This window comes from Hyla sarda, chromosome 5 (genome assembly GCF_029499605.1).
Source record: "Hyla sarda isolate aHylSar1 chromosome 5, aHylSar1.hap1, whole genome shotgun sequence".
In the NCBI taxonomy this organism is placed as follows: domain Eukaryota; kingdom Metazoa; phylum Chordata; class Amphibia; order Anura; family Hylidae; genus Hyla; species Hyla sarda.
Window position 1 is genome coordinate 10,867,790 of NC_079193.1, and position 21,913 is coordinate 10,889,702.

The window sequence follows — 21,913 nt, forward strand, 5'->3', positions numbered from 1 at the left end:
TTTAAGTGTGTCTCTAGCAAAACTACAATTCCCAGCATGCCCGGACAGCCTTTGGCTGTCCGGGCATGCTGGGAGTTGTAGTTTTGCAACATCTAGGGACACTGCGGTAGGAATACTCTGGTCTATATATATATATGGCGGCTTTCAGTAGCTGTAACGTTGCAGAGGCTGGAGACACTCCGTGCCTTATGGAAACCGCTGCTTTCTCTCGATGCAGATTGGATAAAAAGGTGAATTTTATTTTTCCCTCCAGTTTTGATACAGGGGGCGCCACAGCAGCGTTCTTGTACATATCATTGTGTGTGATAATGATGCAGATTCTTTATTCCTCATATTGTCTCATACTCATTAATAAAGAGTGAATATGTTTTATTATCAGCACCGTGAGTTGGATTATAATCATTTTATTTATATGGCACCAACATATTATGTGTCTAGATGCCCCCATACACACTATATTTAGTGCAGACCAGCGGCGCCACTTCTCATGTTCACTGCTTGTTTCATGTTAGCTGTACAAGGAAGGTTTCCCAACACAATAAGGGTAAGAAACAGTGGTACACAGACACCGCTGCATCATGTCAACTCTTGCCCCAGTTCTGCTGTCTAAAACGTTGCAAGTGTCTGGTAGCCGCTTATTTCTTGTGCCACCCAGAGGTCACCCTGCCACCAGTGCCAGCAATAGGATGAAAGAAGAAACACACAGATGCCATTATCTACAAGGATGTAAACATTTATTGCAAAATTAGCCATGCCGTAGCCTGCGCCTGCAGTGTATCTGTGGTCAGCTGCCACTGCCTCCTAATCCATGGGCACAGCTTGGCACTGGCATCAGGGTAGCAGATCCATAAAGGTTCCCTCCGAGGCAAGTGCAAGCAGCGTATAAGATATGGATGTCGTCACCTGCTCTATACAGGTGGGCAGACCTATTGACCAGGACACCACCATACATCCCATAAAGCACCTGATTGTTTACCTGTACGATATTTTAAGTCCATGATCTCCAACCTGTAGTGAAACTACAACTCCCAGCATGCCCTGGAAAACTAAACGTCTGCTTGGGCATGCTGGTAGCTGTAGTTTAGTCATAGGTAGGGGAACACTGCTCTACGTACTAAACATTCTCCTTCCTACCTGATTGGTTACAGAATGGCCAGAGTCGCCTGTTGGGGGCGCCAGCCTCATAGAGGCAGAGACCAATAATAAGGATGTCCACCTGGAGCCACCTGCAATGATAAGACGTTCCTTACAGGCCATATACAAGACACGAGGAGGAGACATTTCCCTTTGCACACCTCACTTCCTGAGCAGCAGTAGCAACCAACCCTGGCATTAGTATAATAGTGTTACAAGACTCTGCCACGCCCCTTACCATATATGGTATTGAAAAGTCCGGCCCCTGCGGATCCTGGGCTGGAGTTTTTGTACCTTTTAAGTCCTGATCAGATAAAAATGTTACAAACTTACTGTTATTCTAATAGGCAGGCAGCACAAGTCCTAAGTCCATGGAGGCTGGCATCTATTTTCATGGAGACCCCCTTTTAATTTAAAACAAAAAAACTAAGGAGGGGAGTCATTTCCATTTGTAGTTATAATGGATCAGCCAGTGGGCTGGTGCAGTTCATGGTGTCCATTGAGCAGGGGATGACTCCCCCTGGAGGCATTGATGAGAGCAGCACGTGAAATGTGTTTGGCGCAGCATTGCTAAAATATAAAGGTGGGTCCTCTGCCCCGGACAGGCAGCTCGCCCCAGTACAAAAGGCACTTCTGAAACGCATGTCCTGGCATCCGCCATTGGGATTTAGCACCACCTACCAGATGTGATGTCATCGTCGATGGCGGAGTGCTGTGCACGCCTTTAGTGATGAGTAGTGTTACAACAACCATCTAGGTGGAGAAACCAATGCAGAGCACCCAGAGGTGAACCACAGGTGGCCCTGACCGGACCAGGCGGCCTCTAGAGGGCGCTGTCCTGCTGGTTGACCACAAGTCACTGAAGTCAATGAGATTCTTGGGGACAATAGATTATAACACTGTAAGGAAATCTCCTGATACAAACGGCGAGTAGCTTATTCAAGTCACTGACATTAATACAGACGCTGCTCCTTTAAGGAGGAGGAAGAGGGACCTGGGGCCCCATAATCTACAGCGTATATCACAAAATCCGCCCCATCAGCTGTCATTGAAGCCAAGCACACACCAATATCTTTTGAAGTCAATGACGTCAGGTGAAGGGGGGGAGCGACCCGAAAACTCCATCCCATGGACAAATGTCTGCAAATCCCGAGAGTGTGTGAACAGGTCCCGAGAAGGTCATCTGATATAGGGACCTACAAGAAAAGACGGAAATTATTAGTGATGTGCTATAGAGCCATGTATCTAAGCCAATCTCATCTGATGCTTGCCACTGAGCCATGTATCTAAGCCAATCACATCTGATGCTTGTATCTAATAAGCCTATCAAGTGTGTGATTGTCTGAGGCTAAGCGGTGTATCTAAAATCAGATACATGGCTCAGCAGACATCATCACATATCATAGGCTTAGATACACAGTGCAGAAAACAGTATCACAATAGGCTTAGAAGCAATGGCACAGCCCACAGCACTCTTTCCCAACCAGGGTGCCTCCAGCTGTTGCAAAACTACAACCCCCAGCATGCCTGGACAGCCTTCGGCTGTCCGGGCATGCTGGGAGTTGTAGTTTTGCAACAGCTGGAGGCACCCTGGTTGGGAAACACTGGCCCACAGGATAACACTTAAGGGGTACTCTGGTGGAAAACTTATTTTTTTTTAATCAACTGGTGCCAGAAAGTCAAACAGATTTGTAAATGACTTCTATTAAAAAAATCTTAATCCTTCCAGTACTTATTAGCTGCTGAATACTACAGAGGAAATTATTTTCTTTTTGGAACACAGAGCTCTCTGCTGACATCACGAGCACAGTGCTCTCTGCTGACATCTCTGTCCATTTTAGGAACTGTCCAGAGCAGCAAATGTTTTCTATGGGGATTTTCTCCTACTCTGGACAGTTCATAAAATGGACAGAGATGTCAGCAGAGAGCTCTGTGTTCCAAAAAGAAAATAATTTCCTCTGTAGTATTCAGCAGCTAATAAGTACTGGAAGGATTAAGATTTTTTACATAGAAGTCATTTACAAATCTGTTTAACTTTCTGGCACCAGTTGATAAAAAAAAAAAGGTTTCCACCGGAGTACCCCTTTTAACAGACTTGCATGCATTGCCTAGTGCACAGATGCATACATGACAGGCTTAAAGGGGTATTCCGGTGGAAAACTTTTTTTTAATCAACTGATGCCAGAAAGTTAAACAGATTTGTAAATTACTTTTATAAAAAAAAATCTTTATCCTTCCAGTACTTATTAGCTGGATTTTTTTATTTATTTATTTATTCTTTTTCTGTCCACAGTGCTCTCTGCTGACACCCCTGTCCGTATCAGGAACTGTCCAGAACAGGAGCAAATCCCCATAGCAAACATATGCTGCTCTGGACAGTTCCTGATACAGACAGAGGTGTCAGCAGAGAGCACTGTGGACAGAAAAAAAAAATCCAAAAACAAAAAGAACTTTCTCTGTAATATACAGCCGCTAATAAGTACTGGAAGGATAAATATTTTTTTATTAGAAGTACGGTAATTTACAAATCTGTTTAACTTTCTGGCACCAGTTGATTAAAAAAAAATGTTTGCCAACGGAGTACCACTTTAAATACACAGCTCAACATACAGTATCACACTTAATAGGCTTAGATACATGACTTGGCAAATATAATTACATATAAGCCTGTTAAAGGGGTACTCCGGTGAAAACCTTTTTTTCTTTTAAATCAACTGGTGGCAGAAAGTTAAACATATTTGTAAATTACTTCTATTAAAAAATCTTAATCCTTCCTGTACTTATTAGCTGCTGAATACTACAGAGGAAATTCTTTTCTTTTTGGAATGCTCTCTGATGACATCACGAGCACAGTTCTCTCTGCTGACGTTATTATAATAATAATAATAACACTTTATTTATTGTTGTTCTTAGTGGGATTTGAACCCACGTCCCCAGCACTGAAGGGCAGCAGTGCTAACCACTGAGCCACCATGCTGCCCTTAGCATACATCTGCTATGCAAGGTTGCTAAAATGGACAGAGATGTCAGCAGAGAGCACTGTGCTCGTGATGTCATCAGTGTTCCAAAAAGAAAGGAATTTCCTCTGTAGCATTCAGCAGCTAATAAGTACTGGAAGGATTAAGATTTTTTAATAGAAGTAATTTACAAATATGTTTAACTTTCTGCCACCAGTTGATTTAAAAGAAAAAAGGTTTTCACGAGAGTACCCCTTTAAGTGTGATACTGTATGGTGAGAAACTGTATGTTTCTGTGTATTCAACTGCCATGTATGCAACTGTCTATGTATCTAAGCCTATCAAGTGTGATACTGTATAATGAGCTGTGTATAGAAGCCTGCCATGTATCCAAGTCTATTGTCATTCAGTCTATATAGCTCTGTATCTAAGCCACGTTTGATATATTTGGGGGTCACTATATGTAATATACTCTGATGTGTGGGGGTATATAACCCGATCAGGTGTAATGCCGCCTGCTGCATCTTGATGGGTGATACACTGTGCCAGCTATAAACTCCCCCACCATGCCATTGATCAGAATGTCATTATGGCTGCCCCTGTACCTATAATCCTGTTCACCCCCATCCTCCTCACATCGCCTCCCTGAACCCCAACTCACAGTCTCGTGTGCTAACTGCTGGCGCTGCTGCTTGTGCTGTGTGCGGAGGTCACTGACTGCAGGGGGGTCCTCTCTTCTGCCTCCTGCTCCTCCTCCTCCCAGCCTCCGAGATGCAGACCCCTGTACCCAGAGCGATGGCCGGACCTGCTGCCTGCTGGGGGCAATAATGAATGAGAGTTTACTGTCACTGTGTAAGATGTAGAGGCCTGAAGATGGGCAAGGGGGGCAAAAAGGGCCAGAAACATACAGAGGCCAGAGGAGAGAAGGGGTAGAACTCTACAGGGGCCAGAGTATAGAAGGGGTAGAACCCTACAGGGGCCAGAGGAAAGGGGTAGAACCCTACAGGGGCCAGAGGAGAAAAGGGGTAGAACCCTACAAGGGCCAGAGGAAAGGGGAAGAACCCTACAGGGACCAAAGAAAGGGATAGAAACAGGGGCCAGAGGAGAGAAGGGGAGAACCCTACAGGGGCAAGAGAAAAGGGGCAGAACCCTACAAGGGCCAGAGGAAAGGGGGAGAACCCTACAGGGGCCAGAGAAGGGAAGGGGCAGAACCCTACAGGGGCCAGAGGAGAGAAGGGGTAGAACCCTACAGGGGCCAGAGGAAAAGGGTAGAACCCAACAGGGGCCAGAGGAAAGGGGTAGAACCCAACAGGGGCCAGAGGAAAGAAGGGGTAGAACCCTACAGGGGCCAGAGTATAGAAGGGGTAGAACCCTTCAGGGGCCAGAGTATAGAAGGGGTAGAACCCTTCAGGGGCCAGAGTATAGAAGGGGTAGAACCCTACAGGGGCCAGAGGAGAAAAGGGGTAGAACCCTACAAGGGCCAGAGGAAAGGGGAAGAACCCTACAGAGGCCAGAGGAGAGAAGGGGTAGAACTCTATAGGGGCCAGAGGAGAGAAGGGGTAGAACCCTACAGGGGGCAGAGGAGAAAAGGGGTAGAACCCTACAAGGGCCAGAGAAAAGGGGAAGAACCCTACAGGGACCAAAGAAAGGGATAGAAACAGGGGCCAGAGGAGAGAAGGTGAGAACCCTACAGGGGCAAGAGAAAAGGGGCAGAACCCTACAAGGGCCAGAGGAAAGGGGGAGAACCCTACAGGGGCCAGAGAAGAGAAGGGGCAGAACCCTACAGGGGCCAGAGGAAAGGGGTAGAACCCTACAGGGGCCAGAGGAAAGAGGTAGAACCCTACAGGGACCAAAGAAAAGGGATAGAACCCTACAGGGGACAGAGGAGAGAAGGGGGAGAACCCTACAGGGGCCAAAGAAAAGGGGCAGAACCCTACAGGGGCCAGAGGAAAGGGGCAGAACCCTACAGGGGCCAGAGGAAAGGGGCAGAACCCTACAGGGGCCAGAGGAAAGGGGCAGAACCCTACAGGGGCCAGAGGAAAGGGGCAGAACCCTACAGGGACCAAAGAAAAGGGGAAGGACCCTACAGGGGTCAGAGGAAAGGGATAGAAAACAGGGGCCAGAGGAGAGAAGGGGAGAACCCTACAGGGGCAAGAGAAAAGGGGCAGAACCCTACAGGGGCAAGAGAAAAGAAGGGGTAGAACCCTACAGGGGCCAGAGGAAAGGGGAGAACCCTACAGGGGCCAGAGGAAAGGGGTAGAACCTTACAGGGGCCAGAGGAAAGGGGAAGAACCCTACAGGAGCCAGAGAAAAGAAGGGGTAGAACCCTACAGGGGCCAGAGAAGAGAAGGGTAGAACCTTACAGGGGACAGAGGAAAGGGGTAGAACCCTACAGGGGCCCGTGAAAGGGGTAGAACCCTACAGGGGCCAGAGGAAAGGGGTAGAACCCTACAGGGGCCTGAGGAAAGGGGTAGAACCCTACAGGGGTAGAACCCTACAGGGGTAGAACCCTACAGGCGCCCGAGGAAAGGGGGAGAACCCTACAGGGGCCAGAGGAATGAAGGGGTAAAACCCTACAGGGGCCAGAGAAAAGGGGTGGGGAACCCAACAGGGGCCAGAGGAGAGAATGGATAGAACCCTACAGGGGCCAAAGAAAAGGGGGAGAACCCTACAGGGGCCAAAGAAAAGGGGGAGAACCCTACAGGGGCCAAAGAAAATGGATAGAACCCTACAGGGGCCAAAGAAAAGGGGAAGGACCCTACAGGGGCCAGAGGAAAGGGGTAGAACCCTACAGGGGACAGAGGAGAGAAGGGGGAGAACCCTACAGGGGCCAAAGAAAAGGGGCAGAACCCTACAGGGGCCAGAGAAAAGGGGCAGAACCCTACAGGGGCCAGAGGAAAGGGGCAGAACCCTACAGGGACCAAAGAAAAGGGGAAGGACCCTACAGGGGTCAGAGGAAAGGGATAGAAAACAGGGGCCAGAGGAGAGAAGGGGAGAACCCTACAGGGGCAAGAGAAAAGGGGCAGAACCCTACAGGGGCAAGAGAAAAGAAGGGGTAAAACCCTACAGGGGCCAGAGGAAAGGGGTAGAACCCAACAGGGGCCAGAGGAAAGGGGTAGAACCCAACAGGGGCCAGAGGAAAGGGGTAGAGCCCTACAGGGGCCAGAGGAAAGGGGAGAACCCTACAGGGGCCAGAGGAAATGGGTAGAACTTTACAGGGGCCAGAGGAAAGGGGGAGAACCCTACAGGGGCCAGAGGAAAGGGGGAGAACCCTACAGGGGCCAGAGGAAAGGGGGAGAACCCTACAGGGGCCAGAGGAAAGGGGAGAACCCTACAGGGGCCAGAGGAAATGGGTAGAACCTTACAGGGGCCAGAGGAAATGGGTAGAACCTTACAGGGGCCAGAGGAAATGGGTAGAACCTTACAGGGGCCAGAGGAAATGGGTAGAACCTTACAGGGGCCAGAGGAAAGGGGGAGAACCCTACAGAGGCCAGAGAAAAGAAGGGGTAGAACCCTACAGGGGCCAGAGGAAAGGGGTAGAACACTACAGGGGCCAGAGAAGAGAAGCGGTAGAACCTTACAGGGGCCAGAGAAGAGAAGGGTAGAACCTTACAGGGGACAGAGGAAAGGGGTAGAACCCTACAGGGGCCCGAGGAAAGGGGTAGAACCCTACAGGGGCCCGAGGAAAGGGGTAGAACCCTACAGGGGCCCAAGGAAAGGGGTAGAACCCTACAGGGGCCCGAGGAAAGGGGTAGAACCCTACAGGGGCCTGAGGAAAGGGGTAGAACCCTACAGGGGCCCGAGGAAAGGGGGAGAACCCTACAGGGGCCAGAGGAATGAAGGGGTAAAACCCTACAGGGGCCAGAGAAAAGGGGCAGAACCCTACAGGGGCCAAAGAAAAGGGGCAGAACCCTACAGGGGCCAAAGAAAAGGGGGAGAACCCTACAGGGGCCAAAGAAAAGGGATAGAACCCTAAAGGGGCCAGAGGAGAGAAGGGGAGAACCCTACAGGGGCCAGAGAAAAGGGGCAGAACCCTACAGGGGCAAGTGAAAAGGGGCAGAACCCTACAGGGGCAAGAGAAAATGGGCAGTACCCTACAGGGGCAAGAGAAAAGGGGCAGAACCCTACAGGGGCAAGAGAAAAGGGGCAGAACCCTACAGGGGCAAGAGAAAAGGGGCAGAACCCTACAGGGGCAAGAGAAAAGGGGCAGAACCCTACAGGGGCCAGAGGAGAGAAGGAGTAGGACCCTATAGGGGCCAGAGAAAAGGGGGAGAACCCTACAAGGGCCAAATAAAAAAGGGATAGAACCCTACTGAGGCCCTAGTGAAAGGGTACAACCCTACAGAGGCCAAAGTAGAGAGGGGTAGACACCTTTACAGGCCAGAGAAAAGGGGTAGAACCCCAAAGAGGTCAGAGGAGATAAGGAGTAGAACCCTATAGCGCCAAAGAGAACAGGCAGAACTCTACAGAGGCCAGAGAAATGGGTAGAATCCTATAGAGGAGAGAAAAGGTAGAACTATAGAGGCCAGAGAGAAGGATGGACCCCCTATAGAGGCCAGAGGTTAAAGGGGGCCCTAATAAGGCCAGAGGTTAAAGGGGGCCTTAATAGAGAGTCAGAGTTGGGAGGGGGAACCTTTTGAGGTCACAGGCAAGGGGAGGAAACCCTATACAGACCAAAAAGTAAAGGTTGAACCCTATAAAAGGCCAGAAGTGAGGGCAACCTATAAAGGCCTGAGGTAAGTGGGGGAATCCCACAGAGGTCAGGTGATGGAGGGGGGGGGGATGGGATCCTACAAATGTTGTCTGTGATGTTATAAGCATATACCTGGCGGTTGCTTCTGATGCGGTGACATGTCTGCCGCCTGCCACATGCCTAGAGGTTGCTGCGCCGAGCCCTGATTCTGGTGAACCTAGAAGACACGGACATCAATGAATGACAACATTTCCCACATTACTCACGTGTTGTATGTAAGGAGCCATGTTGTCTCACCTCGTGCATGTAAATAGCATGTAAACTCATCTCGGCCGATGCAAACTCTGAGGTCAGCAAGGACGAGCGGGAGATACTCTGGATCTGGGAGTCACTCGGAGACATGGAGCTGAGAGAAGACAGGATCAACCATTATAAGAGGGACAACAACCCCCAACATGCCACCAAACACTGCTGACATGGAGCCACTGCAATCATTAGAGCAGTATTTTCCAACCACTGTGTCTTGAGCTGTTGCTAAACTACAACTCCCAGCATGCCCGGACAGCCAAAGGCTGTCCGGGCATGCTGGAAGTTGTAGTTTTGTAACAGCTGGAGACATACTAGTTGGGTAACACTGCAGAAAGATTCTTATTGTAGTGCAGTACCAGCTTATGGCCTCTAGGTGGTGCTGTATACACATATAATAGCGGAACGCACTTTCCTCTAATACAGGGGTTCTCAACCGGTGGTACGCGTTACCCTAGGATTACGCCACGGGTACGCCAATGCGCTGACAATTACCGGCCATGCATTGGCCAGTATTCGTCAGCGCACAGCGGAGAATGGGCGCGGCAGCTCTCTGTGCGGGAGCTGCGTGGTTTCTGGGGAGACGTGTGACCTCCCCTGAGGTGCCGGACAGCACAGGAGGACGTCACACGTCAGTGCGGCCTCGGCGAACGGGACTCTGAGACGCGCTGTATACCCGGACAGGACACGCGGGACGCGCTGTATACCCGGACAGTTTATATTACCAAAAACCCGGGACACAAGATCCCTATATGGGAAAACATTCTTTTATTGTCTATTAATATAAAATTATTTTACTTTTACTTTTTTTTTTTTTTAACATTACTCGGCCTGTTCAGGTATACAGCGCGTCCCGTGTGGCCCGGACAGGCCGGGTAAGGTTAAAAAAAAAAAGTAAAATAAGTGTATGGGAGGGAGGAAGGGCTGGAGGGTTTTTGTATGTGTGTATATATATTAGTCCAGGGGGATCGGAAGTGGGGATGAATAAGGGAATTAATATTGGGGGGGGGGGGGGGGTGATTATTTCCCCCCCCCCCCCCTCCATCTTTATCCCCTTGTGCCATTATTCCCACCTCCCTCTGATCCCCGTTTGCCATATCGGATAATAATGGCAAAAAGGGATGAGAGGGGAGGAGGGAATAATGGCACAAGGGGATTAAGTATCGCATTAGTATAAAGGTAAGCACACGCCATTATGAAAATAAGTAATTATTTTGTCCGCGGGTACCCATCGCGCGTAAGTTCCGCCCAAATTTAAGCGTGAGGGGTACCCGCGGACATACTTTCACCCTTTGGGGGTACAGTGGCGAAAAAGGTTGAGAACCACTGCTGTAATAGATGTCTATGAGTATTGCAGATCATGTTGTGACCACTTTGTATTCATATTATTCCTCCATTGTCTTAAAAGGCTCAAAAATAAGGTTACAAGAAAATAATAAAAAGGTTAAGTAAATAAATAAATATAACAATAAATACATAATAATTTAATAATATAATAAATAATGTTCCTCCATTATAATCATTAATAATATAATTAATAAATAATAATATAAATGAATAATAATAAAAATAATAACAACAATAAATAAGGTTACAAGAAAATAATAATAACGTTAATTAAATAATAATTTAATAATATAATAATGTTCCTCCGTTATAACAATAAAAATAAAATTAATAATAATAATTCTACTAAAATAAATATTATAATAATTAACCCCTTAGGGACTGCTGGGGCCCCCCGCGATCTCCTGTACGGGTCCCCGGCTTGCTTGCCAGATAGCGGGTGTTGACCACCGCACGGAGCGGAGGCTGACACGCCCCCTCAATACATCGCTATGGCAGAGCCGGAGATTGCCGAAGGCGGCGCTCCGGCTCTGCCATAGGGTTGTATTGAGGGGGCGTGTCAGCCGCCGCTTCGTGCGGTGGTCAACACGCCCCCTTCCTGCGGGCTGTCAGGGCTCCGTACAGGAGATCGCAGTGGGCCCCAGCAGTCGGACCCCCCGCTATCTGAAACTTATCCCCTATCCTTAGGATAGGGGATACGTTTTTTACCACTGGACTACTCCTTTAAGGACTCAGCAAATTTTAGTTTTTTCCTCCTTCCTCTAAAAATCGTAACGCTTTCAGTTTTGCACCTACAGACCCATATAAGGGCTTATTTTTTGCGTCACCAATTGTACTTTGAAATTACATCACTTATTTTATAATATAAACAAACAAAAAAAGATTTGCGGGTTGAAATAAAAAACAAATGCCATTTTTTTAATTTTGGGGGCTCCCGTTTCTACGCAGTGCACTTTAAAAATGACACCTTATAATTATTCTGTAGGTCCATACGGTTACAATGATACCCAATTTATATTAGGTTTTATTTTATTTTAATACTTAAAAAAATTATAAACTGCATGCGCCAAAATTAGTATGTTTAAATTTGGCATTTTCTGACCCCTATAAAACTTTTTTTATTTTTCCGTGTACGGGGCGGTATGAGGGTCGTCTGTAGTTTTTATCAGTACTATTTATTTTTTATGGGGCTTTTTGAGCACTTTTTATTAATATTTTTATGGTATATGAAGCGACCAAAAATACACAATTTTGGACTTTGGTATTTTTTTTACGTGTACGCCATAGACCGTGCGGTTTAGATAACATTATATTTTAATAGTTTGGACATTTACGCACGCGGCGATACCACATATGTTTATTTCTATACCTTATTACATTATTTTATTTAAAAAATTGGAAAAGGGGGGTGATTTAAACTTTTAATAGGGAAGGGGTTATTGAACTTTTATAAAAAAAAAATTAAAAAAAATTTTACACTTTTTTTTTAGCCCCCATAGGGGGCTAAAACATGCAATCTTCTGATTGCATACACTGATCACTGCTATGCCATTGCATAGCATTGATCAGTGTAACCGGCGCTCTGCTGCTCTAGCCTGCTGCGCAGGCATGGAGCAGTAGATCGCCGATCGGACGACGGAGAGGCAGACGAGGACCCTCCTGTGGTCCGGTAAGTGGATCGCGATTTTGTCGCGATAGTCCCGATCAGCTTTCGCTTTAGACACGGAGATCAACTTTGATTGCAGCATCTAAAGGGTTAATGCTGGCCATCGGCCCAATTGGCCATGCCCGGCATTAGCCGTGGGTCCTGGCTGCCCATAGCAGCCGGGTTTAACCCATTCTCCGCCGGTGAGAACGGTTTAAACCTGTTAAACTGGACCAGGGCGTACAGGTACACCCTGAGTCCTTAAGGATCGGGAATGCAGGGCGTACACCCTGCGTCCCCAAGAGGTTTATAATAATAAATTAATAATGAATACTAAAATAATAATAATAATAAATTATTATTAGAGAGGAGCGAACTTACAGTAAATTCGATTCGTCATGAACTTCTCAGCCCGGCGGTTGCTGACTTTTCCTGCATAAATTAGTTCAGCTTTCCGGTGCTCCGGTGGGCTGGAAAAGGTGGATACAGTCCTAAGAAAGAGTCTCCTAGGACTGTATCCACCTTTTCCAGCCCACGGGAGCACCTGAAAGCTGAACTAATTTATGCAGGAAAAGTCAGCAACCGCCGAGCCGAGAAGTTCGTGACGAATCGAATTTACTGTAAGTTCGCTCATCTCTAATTATTATCATTATTATTTTTTATTATTATTAATATAAATTATAATATAATAAATAATCATAATAATAAATTAATAATGAATACTTAAATTTATAATAACAAATTATTATTATTATCTTTATTATTATTAATATAAATGATAATATAATAAATAATCATAATACATTAATAATATTAAATAAGGTTGCTAGAAAGCATAAGTCGCCTCTGACCTCTGCTGTAGGACGGTCCGCTCGCTGTTGTACAGTGAAGTATTGGAGTGCATCCCCTGTGGTCGACTGGAGATCTGCGATGCGGACAGAGACGCCAGGACGCTGGCAGCGGCAGATGCCGTGGTAGTGGGCTGAGCGAAGCGGCGGTCTCTAGTGGGTAATCCACTGGCAGTTAGGAACGGATGTACCAGGACACTGGCCAACAAATTATCAGGCTAAAAAAAGAAAAAACAAAAGTGAGATGAAATAACAAAATTTACAAAAAGTAATAAATGTTGGAGTGGGAGGAGCTAAGATGGAGGGCGTGACGGTACTGACCGCGGTGCCGGACTCATTGGACAGGATGGAGCTGCAGATGGGGGCGTCGCACAGAATCTGCTGGGCAGAGGGGGCACCGGCCGCGTCCTGTTGAACCTTCTCTTTAACGTGGCCGATGAAGACGGAACTCTCCAGCGGGGGGTGCCACTGAGGGTTCGTGATCGCAAAATGCATCAAAGACAGCTCCGTCTTGCCATTCTCGGCCTGCTGGTACACGGAGGCCTGAGTCTGCCCCTCCGACATCCACTGGAAGATGAAATAGCGCAGAGTTATTTATATTGGCACTAATTTTGCACCGTTTTGTGTCTACGGCTCCTATACAGACCTAAGCGTCTCCATGGTTACAGGCTCCAAACAACCCAAGTGTAGTCAGAGTAGTCACATGTTACTCCTCTCCTGCTCGGATCAGACTGCACCAGGTTTGTGTGTAGTCTGTAACCATGGAAACGCAGTGTTATGTATAGGAGCTGTGCGCACAATGCTACTGAGCAATGTTTCTTTATATATGAGGTGTTCTGCCCTGTGATGCGTCACCTGTGGGTTTCCATGTTTCCTGATGTCCATCTGAGCAAAAGAGCAGATGTCCCCGACCCCCACGACCTCCACAGAGAAGTTCCGGAAGAAATCGATAATCTCCAGGGATTTGTGACGCAGGGAGAAGATCAGGATGAACGGGGTGATGATCGGGCTGAGAAGTTCTTCTAGGATGAAGACCTACAGGAGCGGAAACATCAACAGGAGGGTGTGAAGACCCTAGAGATAAGACGGGTCATATATAGTATAGTATAGGTCAGTGTTTCCCAACCAGGGGGCCTCCAGCTGTTGCAAAACTACAACTCCCAGCATGTTGGCCTAAATACCGTATTTATCGGGGTATACCACGCACCGGCCTATAACACGCACCCCCATTTTACCAAGGATATTTGGGTAAAAAAAGTTTTTTACCCAAATATCCATGGTAAAATGAGGGTGTGTGTGTGCGCGTGTATACCCCGATACACCCCCAGGAAAGGCAGGGGGAGAGAGGCCGTCACTGCCCGCTTCTCTCCCCCTGCCTTTCCTGGGGTCTAGAGCGCTGCATGCCGGCCCTTCTCACCCCCTGGCTATCGGCGCCGCTGCCCGTTCTGTCCGACTATCGGTGCCGGCGCCCCATTGCCAGCGCCGATAGCCAGGGGGAGAGAAGCGGCGCCGACAGCCAGGGGGAGAGAAGGGGCAGCGGCACCCATTGCCGGCGCCGCTGCCCCCCCATCCCCGGTGGCATAATTATCTGGGTCGGGTCCGCGCTGCTGCAGGCCTCCGGCGTGCGTCCTCTGCGTCGTTGCTATGCACTGCACGGCGCGGCGCATGACGTCAGTGCGCCGCACCGTGCATAGCAACGACGCAGGGGAAGCACGCCGGAGGCCTGCAGCAGCGCGGACCCGACCCAGATAATTATGCCACCGGGGATGGGGGGAGGCAACGGGGCAGCGGCACCGGCAATGGGTGCCGCTGCCCTTTCTCTCCCCCTGGCTGTCGGCGCCGGCAATGGGGCGCCGGCACCGATAGTCAGGGGGACAGAACAGGCAGCGGCGCCGATAGCCAGGGGGAGAGAAGGGCCGGCAGCAGCGCTATAGACCCCAGGAAAGGCAGGGGGAGAGAAGCGGGCAGTGACGGCCTCTCTCCCCCTGCCTTTCCTGGGGGTGTATCGGCGTATAACACGCACATAGACTTTAGGCTAAAAAATTTTGCCTAAAAAGTGCGTGTTATACGCCGATAAATACGGTAGTAGTATATAGTATAGGTCAGTGTTTCCCAAGCAGGGGTTCCTCCAGCTGTTGCAAAACTACAACTCCCAGCATGTTGGACTGTATAGTAGTATATAGTATAGGTCAGTGTTTTCCACCAAAGGTGCCTCCAGCTGTTGCAAAACTACAACTCCCAGCATGTTGAACTATATAATAGTATATAGTATAGGTCAGTGTTTCCCAACCAGGGGTGCCTCCAGCTGTTACAAAACTACAACTCCCAGCATGTTGGACTATACAGTAGTATATAGTATAGGTCAGTGTTTCCCAAGCAGGGGTTCCTCCAGCTGTTGCAAAACTACAACTCCCAGCATGTTGGACTGTATAGTAGTATATAGTATAGGTCAGTGTTTTCCACCAAAGGTGCCTCCAGCTGTTGCAAAACTACAACTCCCAGCATGTTGAACTATATAATAGTATATAGTATAGGTCAGTGTTTCCCAACCAGGGGTGCCTCCAGCTGTTACAAAACTACAACTCCCAGAATGTTGGACTATATAATAGTATATAGTATAGGTCAGTGTTTCCCAACCAAGGGTGCCTCCAGCTGTTACAAAACTACAAGTCCCACAAGGTTGGACTATATAGTAGTATATAGTATAGGTCAGTGTTTCCCAACCAAGGGTGCCTCCAGCTGTTGCAAAACTACAACTCCCAGCATGTTAGACTATTTAGTAGTATATAGTATAGGTCAGTGTTTCCCAACTAAGGGTGCCTCCAGCTGTTGCAAAACTACAACTCCCAGCATGTTGGACTATATAGTATAGGTCATGTTTTTAGTATAGGTCATGTTTTCCAGCTGTTCAAAAACTACAACTCCCAGCATGTCCGGACAGTCAACGGCTGTCCGGGCATGCTTGGAGTTGTAGTTTTGCAACAGCTCGAGAAGCACTGGTTGGGAAACACTGATATAGGTGCAACATTCCGGGAGTTGGAGGATTGGTTGGATAAATACCGTCCAGGTGGCGACCCTAATGACTACAAACCCAACACCGCCCCACAACATGACTACAGTAACAGTTTTACAACACATGAGGGTAGAGACGCTACTACACCACCACCTGTGCCGTCAAACACCACTACATACCAGGACCCTGTACCATAATACCTGATGCCCCCTGGATTACTTACCGCCTTATACTGGAAGAGCTGTGCCAACTCATCGCGGGTCTCAGACTTATGAGCGTGCCCCTGCCAGTGGTCAGGCATGTAGTGTATATGGGCGAGGACGCACTGCAGGAGCTGCTCCGGGCACCACACCATGTGCTCATCAGGGATGAATGACCTGTATATAGAGGAAGAGAGACACTAAACAACACGACCCCTAACATTACCCCTCATTTATCTACTGTCAATATGGTAAAGACACAGAAGCAGCTCTGGGTGCCGTAATAGAGGCCATTTTGGGGGTCACCCAGAGTACAAATTTCTTAAAAGGGGTACTCCGATGAAAAACTATTTTTGGTGAAACAGATCTGTAAATTACATCTATTAAAAAAAATCTTAATCCTTCCAGTACTTATCAGCTACTGAAGCAGAGTTGTGTTTTGAATTTGTGACTTGTTTTTTTTTTTTTGTGTTAAAAGAGGTACTCCTCTGGAAAAGATTTTTTTTAAATAAAAAAAATCTTAACCCTTCCAGTATTTATCAGCTGCTGTATGCGCCAGAGGAAGTTGTATACTTCTTTCCAGTCTGACCACAGTGCTCTCTGCTGACACCTCTGTATGTCTCAGGAACTGTCCAGAGTAGCAGCAAATCCCCATAGCAAACCTCTTCTTCTCTGGACAGTTCATGACATAGACAGAGGTGTCAGCAGAGAGCGCTGTGGGCAGACAGAAAAGAACAACTCAACTTCAGCAGCTGATAAGTACTGGAGGGATTAGGGTTTTTTAATAGAAGTCATTTACAAATTTGTTTAACTTTCTGGAGCCAGTTGATATATAAAAAATATATATATATTTGTCTTTCACCGGAATACCCCTTTAGGGTCTATTCACACGTACAGTATTCTGCGCAGATTTGATGCTGTATTAAGTCATTCAGTTTACATTGAAATCTGCAGCAGAAAATCCTGCGCAGAATACTGTATGTGTGAATAGACCATTAAAGGGGTATTCCAGGGGGAAAAAAATATTTTTTTTTATATCAACTGGCTCCAGAAAGTTAAACAGATTTGTAAATGACTTCTATTAAAAAAAAAATCTTAATCCTTTCAATAATTATCAGCTGCTGAAGTTGAGTTGTTCTTTTCTGTCTGGCAACAGTGCTCTGTGCTGACATCTCTGCTTGTCTCGGGAACTGCAGAGAGGAGAAGAGGTTTGCTATCGGGATTTGCTTCTAAACAAGGCGGTTCCCGAGACACGTGTCATCAGAGAGCACTTAGACAGAAAAGAACAACTCAACTTCTGCAGCTCATAAGTACTGAAAGGATTAATATTTTTTAATAGAAGTAATTTACAAATCTGTTAAAATTTCTTGAGCCAGTTGATATATAAAAAAAAAAAAGGGTTTTCCTGGATAACACCTTTAAGCAACCTTTTATTGGGGCCACTTACCTGGCTACAGTGACCAACACCCCGAGGACAGTAATGGCGGTCAGTATGTGCTGCACGGTTAACACATCTTCATCGTACACGGTCAGTGCAATGAGGACGGCCAGCAGGGACCCCGCGAAGAAGCCTATGTTCTTGGCCGCAATGGCCAACAGGGGTGAAGCAAAGGAGTTCATGTACTTTGTAGCCGGCTTATACCCGCGACTCAGCCGCGCCTGGAGCTCGTGCGTCAGCTCGTTGAAATGGCGCAGGTAAAGACGTCCGTACAGCGACCAACGCCTGGCACCCAGACTGCCCGGCTCCCTCTTGATGACTTCGGTGTAACTAAAGAAGGCGTAAAGGATCTGCCAGACCAGTATAAAGGGGCACAGGAAGAGGTTGGCCAGCCCGAGGAGGACGATGGTGCGGCTCAGCTCCTGGGCCAGCTCCAGCCTCTGCCCCGGACGTTTGTACTTTGGCTGCAGGTTCCATTTGTTCTGGAACAGAGATCCAGGGCCCCAGAAGAAGAGAAGCTCCAGGTTGTACTTGAGGCCCTGGCTGAGGAACGTGACCTCCCCGACCAGAGGGAGGTGGAAACAGACGGGGAGGAGGCTCTTGTTGATCATGGCCACCATGTAGTTCTTGAAGCGTAGGATGCGGTGGTAGATGTCCAGCTCGGTCAGCTCCTTCTTGTGGACGCACATGGGCTGCTCTCTCTGTAAGGAGATGAGACGGGCCTGGACTTCCTGCCACGAAAAGTTACACAACTCGTCCTGAGGGGAGAAAAGCACAAGAGACGGGTGAGGTCTAGTGGTGCTGGCTTGGAGAAGGCCTTAAAGGGGCACTCCACTGGCCAACATCCGGAACTAAATGTTCTGAACGCTGTTTTAGTGCTGCGGTGGTCGGCCACACCCCTCGTAACGTCATGTGTCGTGTCGGCCACGCCCCCTCAATGCAAGTCTATGGAAGGGGGCATGGCCGTGACGTCACGAGTAGGGTTGCCACTTGTCCGTTTTTTTGGCCACCCTGCCGGTATTTATCCAACCAATCCTCCAACATGTGGATGGTTGCATCATATACTATACCAGTGTTTCCCAAACAGAGCACCTCCAGCTGTTGGAAAACTACAACTCCCAGCATTTTGGACTATATAGTAGTATATAGTATAGTTCAGTGTTTCCCAACCAGGGTACCTCCAGCTGTTGCAAAACTACAACTCCCAGCATGTTGGACTATGTAGTAATATACAGTATGGGTCAGTGTTTCCCAACCAGAGCACCTCCAGCTGTTGCAATACTACAACTCCCAGCATGTTGGACCATATAGTAGTATATAGTATAGGTCAGTGTTTCCCCAACCATGGTGCCTCCAGCTGTTGCAAAACTACTACTCCCAGCATGTTGGACTATATAGTAGTATATAGTATAGGTCAATGTTTCCCACCCAGAGTGCCTCCAGCTGTTGCAAAACTACAACTTCCAGCATTTTGGACTATATAGTAGTATATAGTATAGTTCAGTGTTTCCCAACCAGGGTGCCTCCAGCTGTTGCAAAACTACAACTCCCAGCATGTTGGACTATATAGTAGTATATAGTATGGGTCAGTGTTTCCCAACCAGAGCACCTCCAGCTGTTGCAATACTACAACTCCCAGCATGTTGGACCATATAGTAGTATATAGTGCAGGTCAGTGTTTCCCCAACCAGGGTGCCTCCAGCTGTTGCAAAACTACTACTCCCAGCATGTTGGACCATATAGTAGTATATAGTATAGGTCAGTGTTTCCCCAACCAGGGTGCCTCCAGCTGTTGCAAAACTACAACTCCCAGCATGTTGGACCATATAGTAGTATATAGTATAGGTCAGTGTTGCCTCCTACCAGAGCGCCTCCAGCTGTTGCAAAACTACAACTCCCAGCATGCCCGGACAGCCAATGGCTGTCCGGGCATGCTGGGAGTTGTAGTTTTGCAACAGCTGGAGGCCCCCTTGTTGGAAAACACTGGTCTGATCCCATGTAATGCACACAGCAGGTCTGGTCATGCTGGCACTTGTAGTCCTTACAGCCAACGGCAGTTCGAGCATGCTGGAGTTGTAGTTTTGCAACAGCTGGAGGCACCCCAGGTTGGGAAACACTGACCTATACTATATACTACTATATAGTCCAACATGCTGGGAGTTGTAGTTTTCGTTTGGAGCAGCTGCTGAGCCACAGGCTGTATCAGGGCATGCTGGGAGTTGTAGTTAGTAACTAACTGCAACTCACGTATTAAAAAAAAAAATTTAAAAATTAAGAAGCGATCAAAACAGAAAGGCTACTGTTAAAAATTACAGATCAGGGCTCAAAAAATAAGCCTCATACAGCCCCTATAAGGAGAAACAAAGTTATAGGGGTCAGAATAGGACAAATATTTCCCCCGCATATGTGTATCCTGTGATATTACGCATATAATTAATTATGCAAATTAGCATGGCCGGTATTTTTTTTTGCAAGAGAGGTGGCAACCCTAGCCACGAGGGGCGTGGCCGACCACTGCGGCGCAAAAACAGCATTCGGAACATTTAGTTGGGAACGCTGGCCAGTGAAGTACCACCCAACTAACCAGAGCCCGGGCCCCCACCATCCGCCCAGACACAAGGGGCTGGTGAATAGATACAGAAAACTACTCACCGAGGGGATTTTCAGGGCTCGGATGTAGAACTTTCTAATCTCCCAGTAACTCAGCAGATTACAGAACATCTTGACCAGACGGTAAAGCCAGAATATGGCCGCCATGACCAGAAGGAAGATGATCCAGCCGCTCTCCTGGATCCTGTATGAGGAATGAAGAGAAATGGTGGACAGGAATTATAATATCATTCTGTACATACATTATATTACTGATCCTGTACTGATCCTGAGTTATATCCTGTATTATACTCCAGAGCTGTACTCACTATTCTGCTGGTGAGGTCACTGTGTACATACATTATATTACTGATCCTGTACTGATCCTGAGTTATATCCTGTATTATATTCCAGAGCTGTACTCACTATTCTGCTGGTGAGGTCACTGTGTACATACATTACATTACTTATCCTGTACTGATCCTGAGTTATATCCTGTATTATACTCCAGAGCTGCACTCACTATTCTGCTGGTGAGGTCACTGTGTACATACATTACATTACTTATCCTGTACTGATCCTGAGTTATATCCTGCATTATACTCCAGAGCTGTACTCCCTATTCTGCTGGTGAGGTCACTGTATACATACATTACATTACTTATCCTGTACTGATCCTGAGTTATATCCTGTATTACACTCCAGAGCTGTACTCACTATTCTTCTGGTGGGGTCACTGTGTACATACATTACATTACTTATCCTGTACTGATCCTGAGTTATATCCTGTATTATACTCCAGAGCTGTACTCACTATTCTGCTGGTGAGGTCACTGTGTACATACATTACATTACTTATCCTGTACTGATCCGGAGTTATATCCTGTATTATACTCCAGAGCTGTACTCACTATTCTGCTGGTGAGGTCACTGTGTACATACATTATATTACTGATCCTGTACTGATGCTGAGTTATATCCTGTATTATACTCCAGCGCTGTACTCACTATTCTGCTGGTGAGGTCACTGTGTACATACATTACATTACTTATCCTGTACTGATCCTGAGTTATATCCTGTATTATACTCCAGAGCTGTACTCACTATTCTGCTGGTGAGGTCACTGTGTACATACATTATATTACTGATCCTGTACTGATCCTGAGTTATATCCTGTATTATACTCCAGAGCTGTACTCACTATTCTGCTGGTGAGGTCACTGTGTACATACATTACATTACTTATCCTGTACTGATCCTGAGTTATATCCTGTATTATACTCCAGAGCTGTACTCACTATTCTGCTGGTGAGGTCACTGTGTACATACATTATATTACTGATCCTGTACTGATCCTGAGTTATATCCTGTATTATACTCCAGAGCTGCACTCACTATTCTGCTGGTGAGGTCACTGTGTACATACATTACATTACTTATCCTGTACTGATCCTGAGTTATATCCTGCATTATACTCCAGAGCTGTACTCCCTATTCTGCTGGTGAGGTCACTGTATACATACATTACATTACTTATCCTGTACTGATCCTGAGTTATATCCTGTATTACACTCCAGAGCTGTACTCACTATTCTTCTGGTGGGGTCACTGTGTACATACATTACATTACTTATCCTGTACTGATCCTGAGTTATATCCTGTATTATACTCCAGAGCTGTACTCACTATTCTGCTGGTGGGGTCACTGTGTACATACATTACATTACTGATCCTGAGTTATA

The 21,913-nt window shown here is 47.2% G+C and overlaps 1 protein-coding gene across 4 annotated transcripts in view; it reads right to left on the bottom strand.

Annotated features, from left to right (window-relative positions):
* Positions 1-61: 61 nt before the first annotated feature.
* Positions 62-21,913, bottom strand: part of ATG9B (autophagy related 9B) — a 53,723-nt gene continuing 31,871 nt past the window's right edge. For 3 of the 4 annotated variants that reach the window (XM_056518844.1, XM_056518843.1, XM_056518845.1), the window contains exons 6-15: positions 20,234-20,375; positions 17,591-18,339; positions 16,167-16,320; positions 13,786-13,965; positions 13,252-13,497; positions 12,934-13,148; positions 9,082-9,190; positions 8,917-9,001; positions 4,753-4,906; positions 62-2,330 (exon numbers count right to left, since the gene is read on the bottom strand). In XM_056518844.1, the coding sequence (XP_056374819.1) occupies positions 4,764-4,906; positions 8,917-9,001; positions 9,082-9,190; positions 12,934-13,148; positions 13,252-13,497; positions 13,786-13,965; positions 16,167-16,320; positions 17,591-18,339; positions 20,234-20,375 (2,023 nt within the window). In that variant the 3' untranslated portion in view covers positions 62-2,330; positions 4,753-4,763. The remainder of the gene's footprint in view (positions 2,331-4,752; positions 4,907-8,916; positions 9,002-9,081; positions 9,191-12,933; positions 13,149-13,251; positions 13,498-13,785; positions 13,966-16,166; positions 16,321-17,590; positions 18,340-20,233; positions 20,376-21,913) is intronic. The other variant, XM_056518846.1, reaches the window with a different exon arrangement.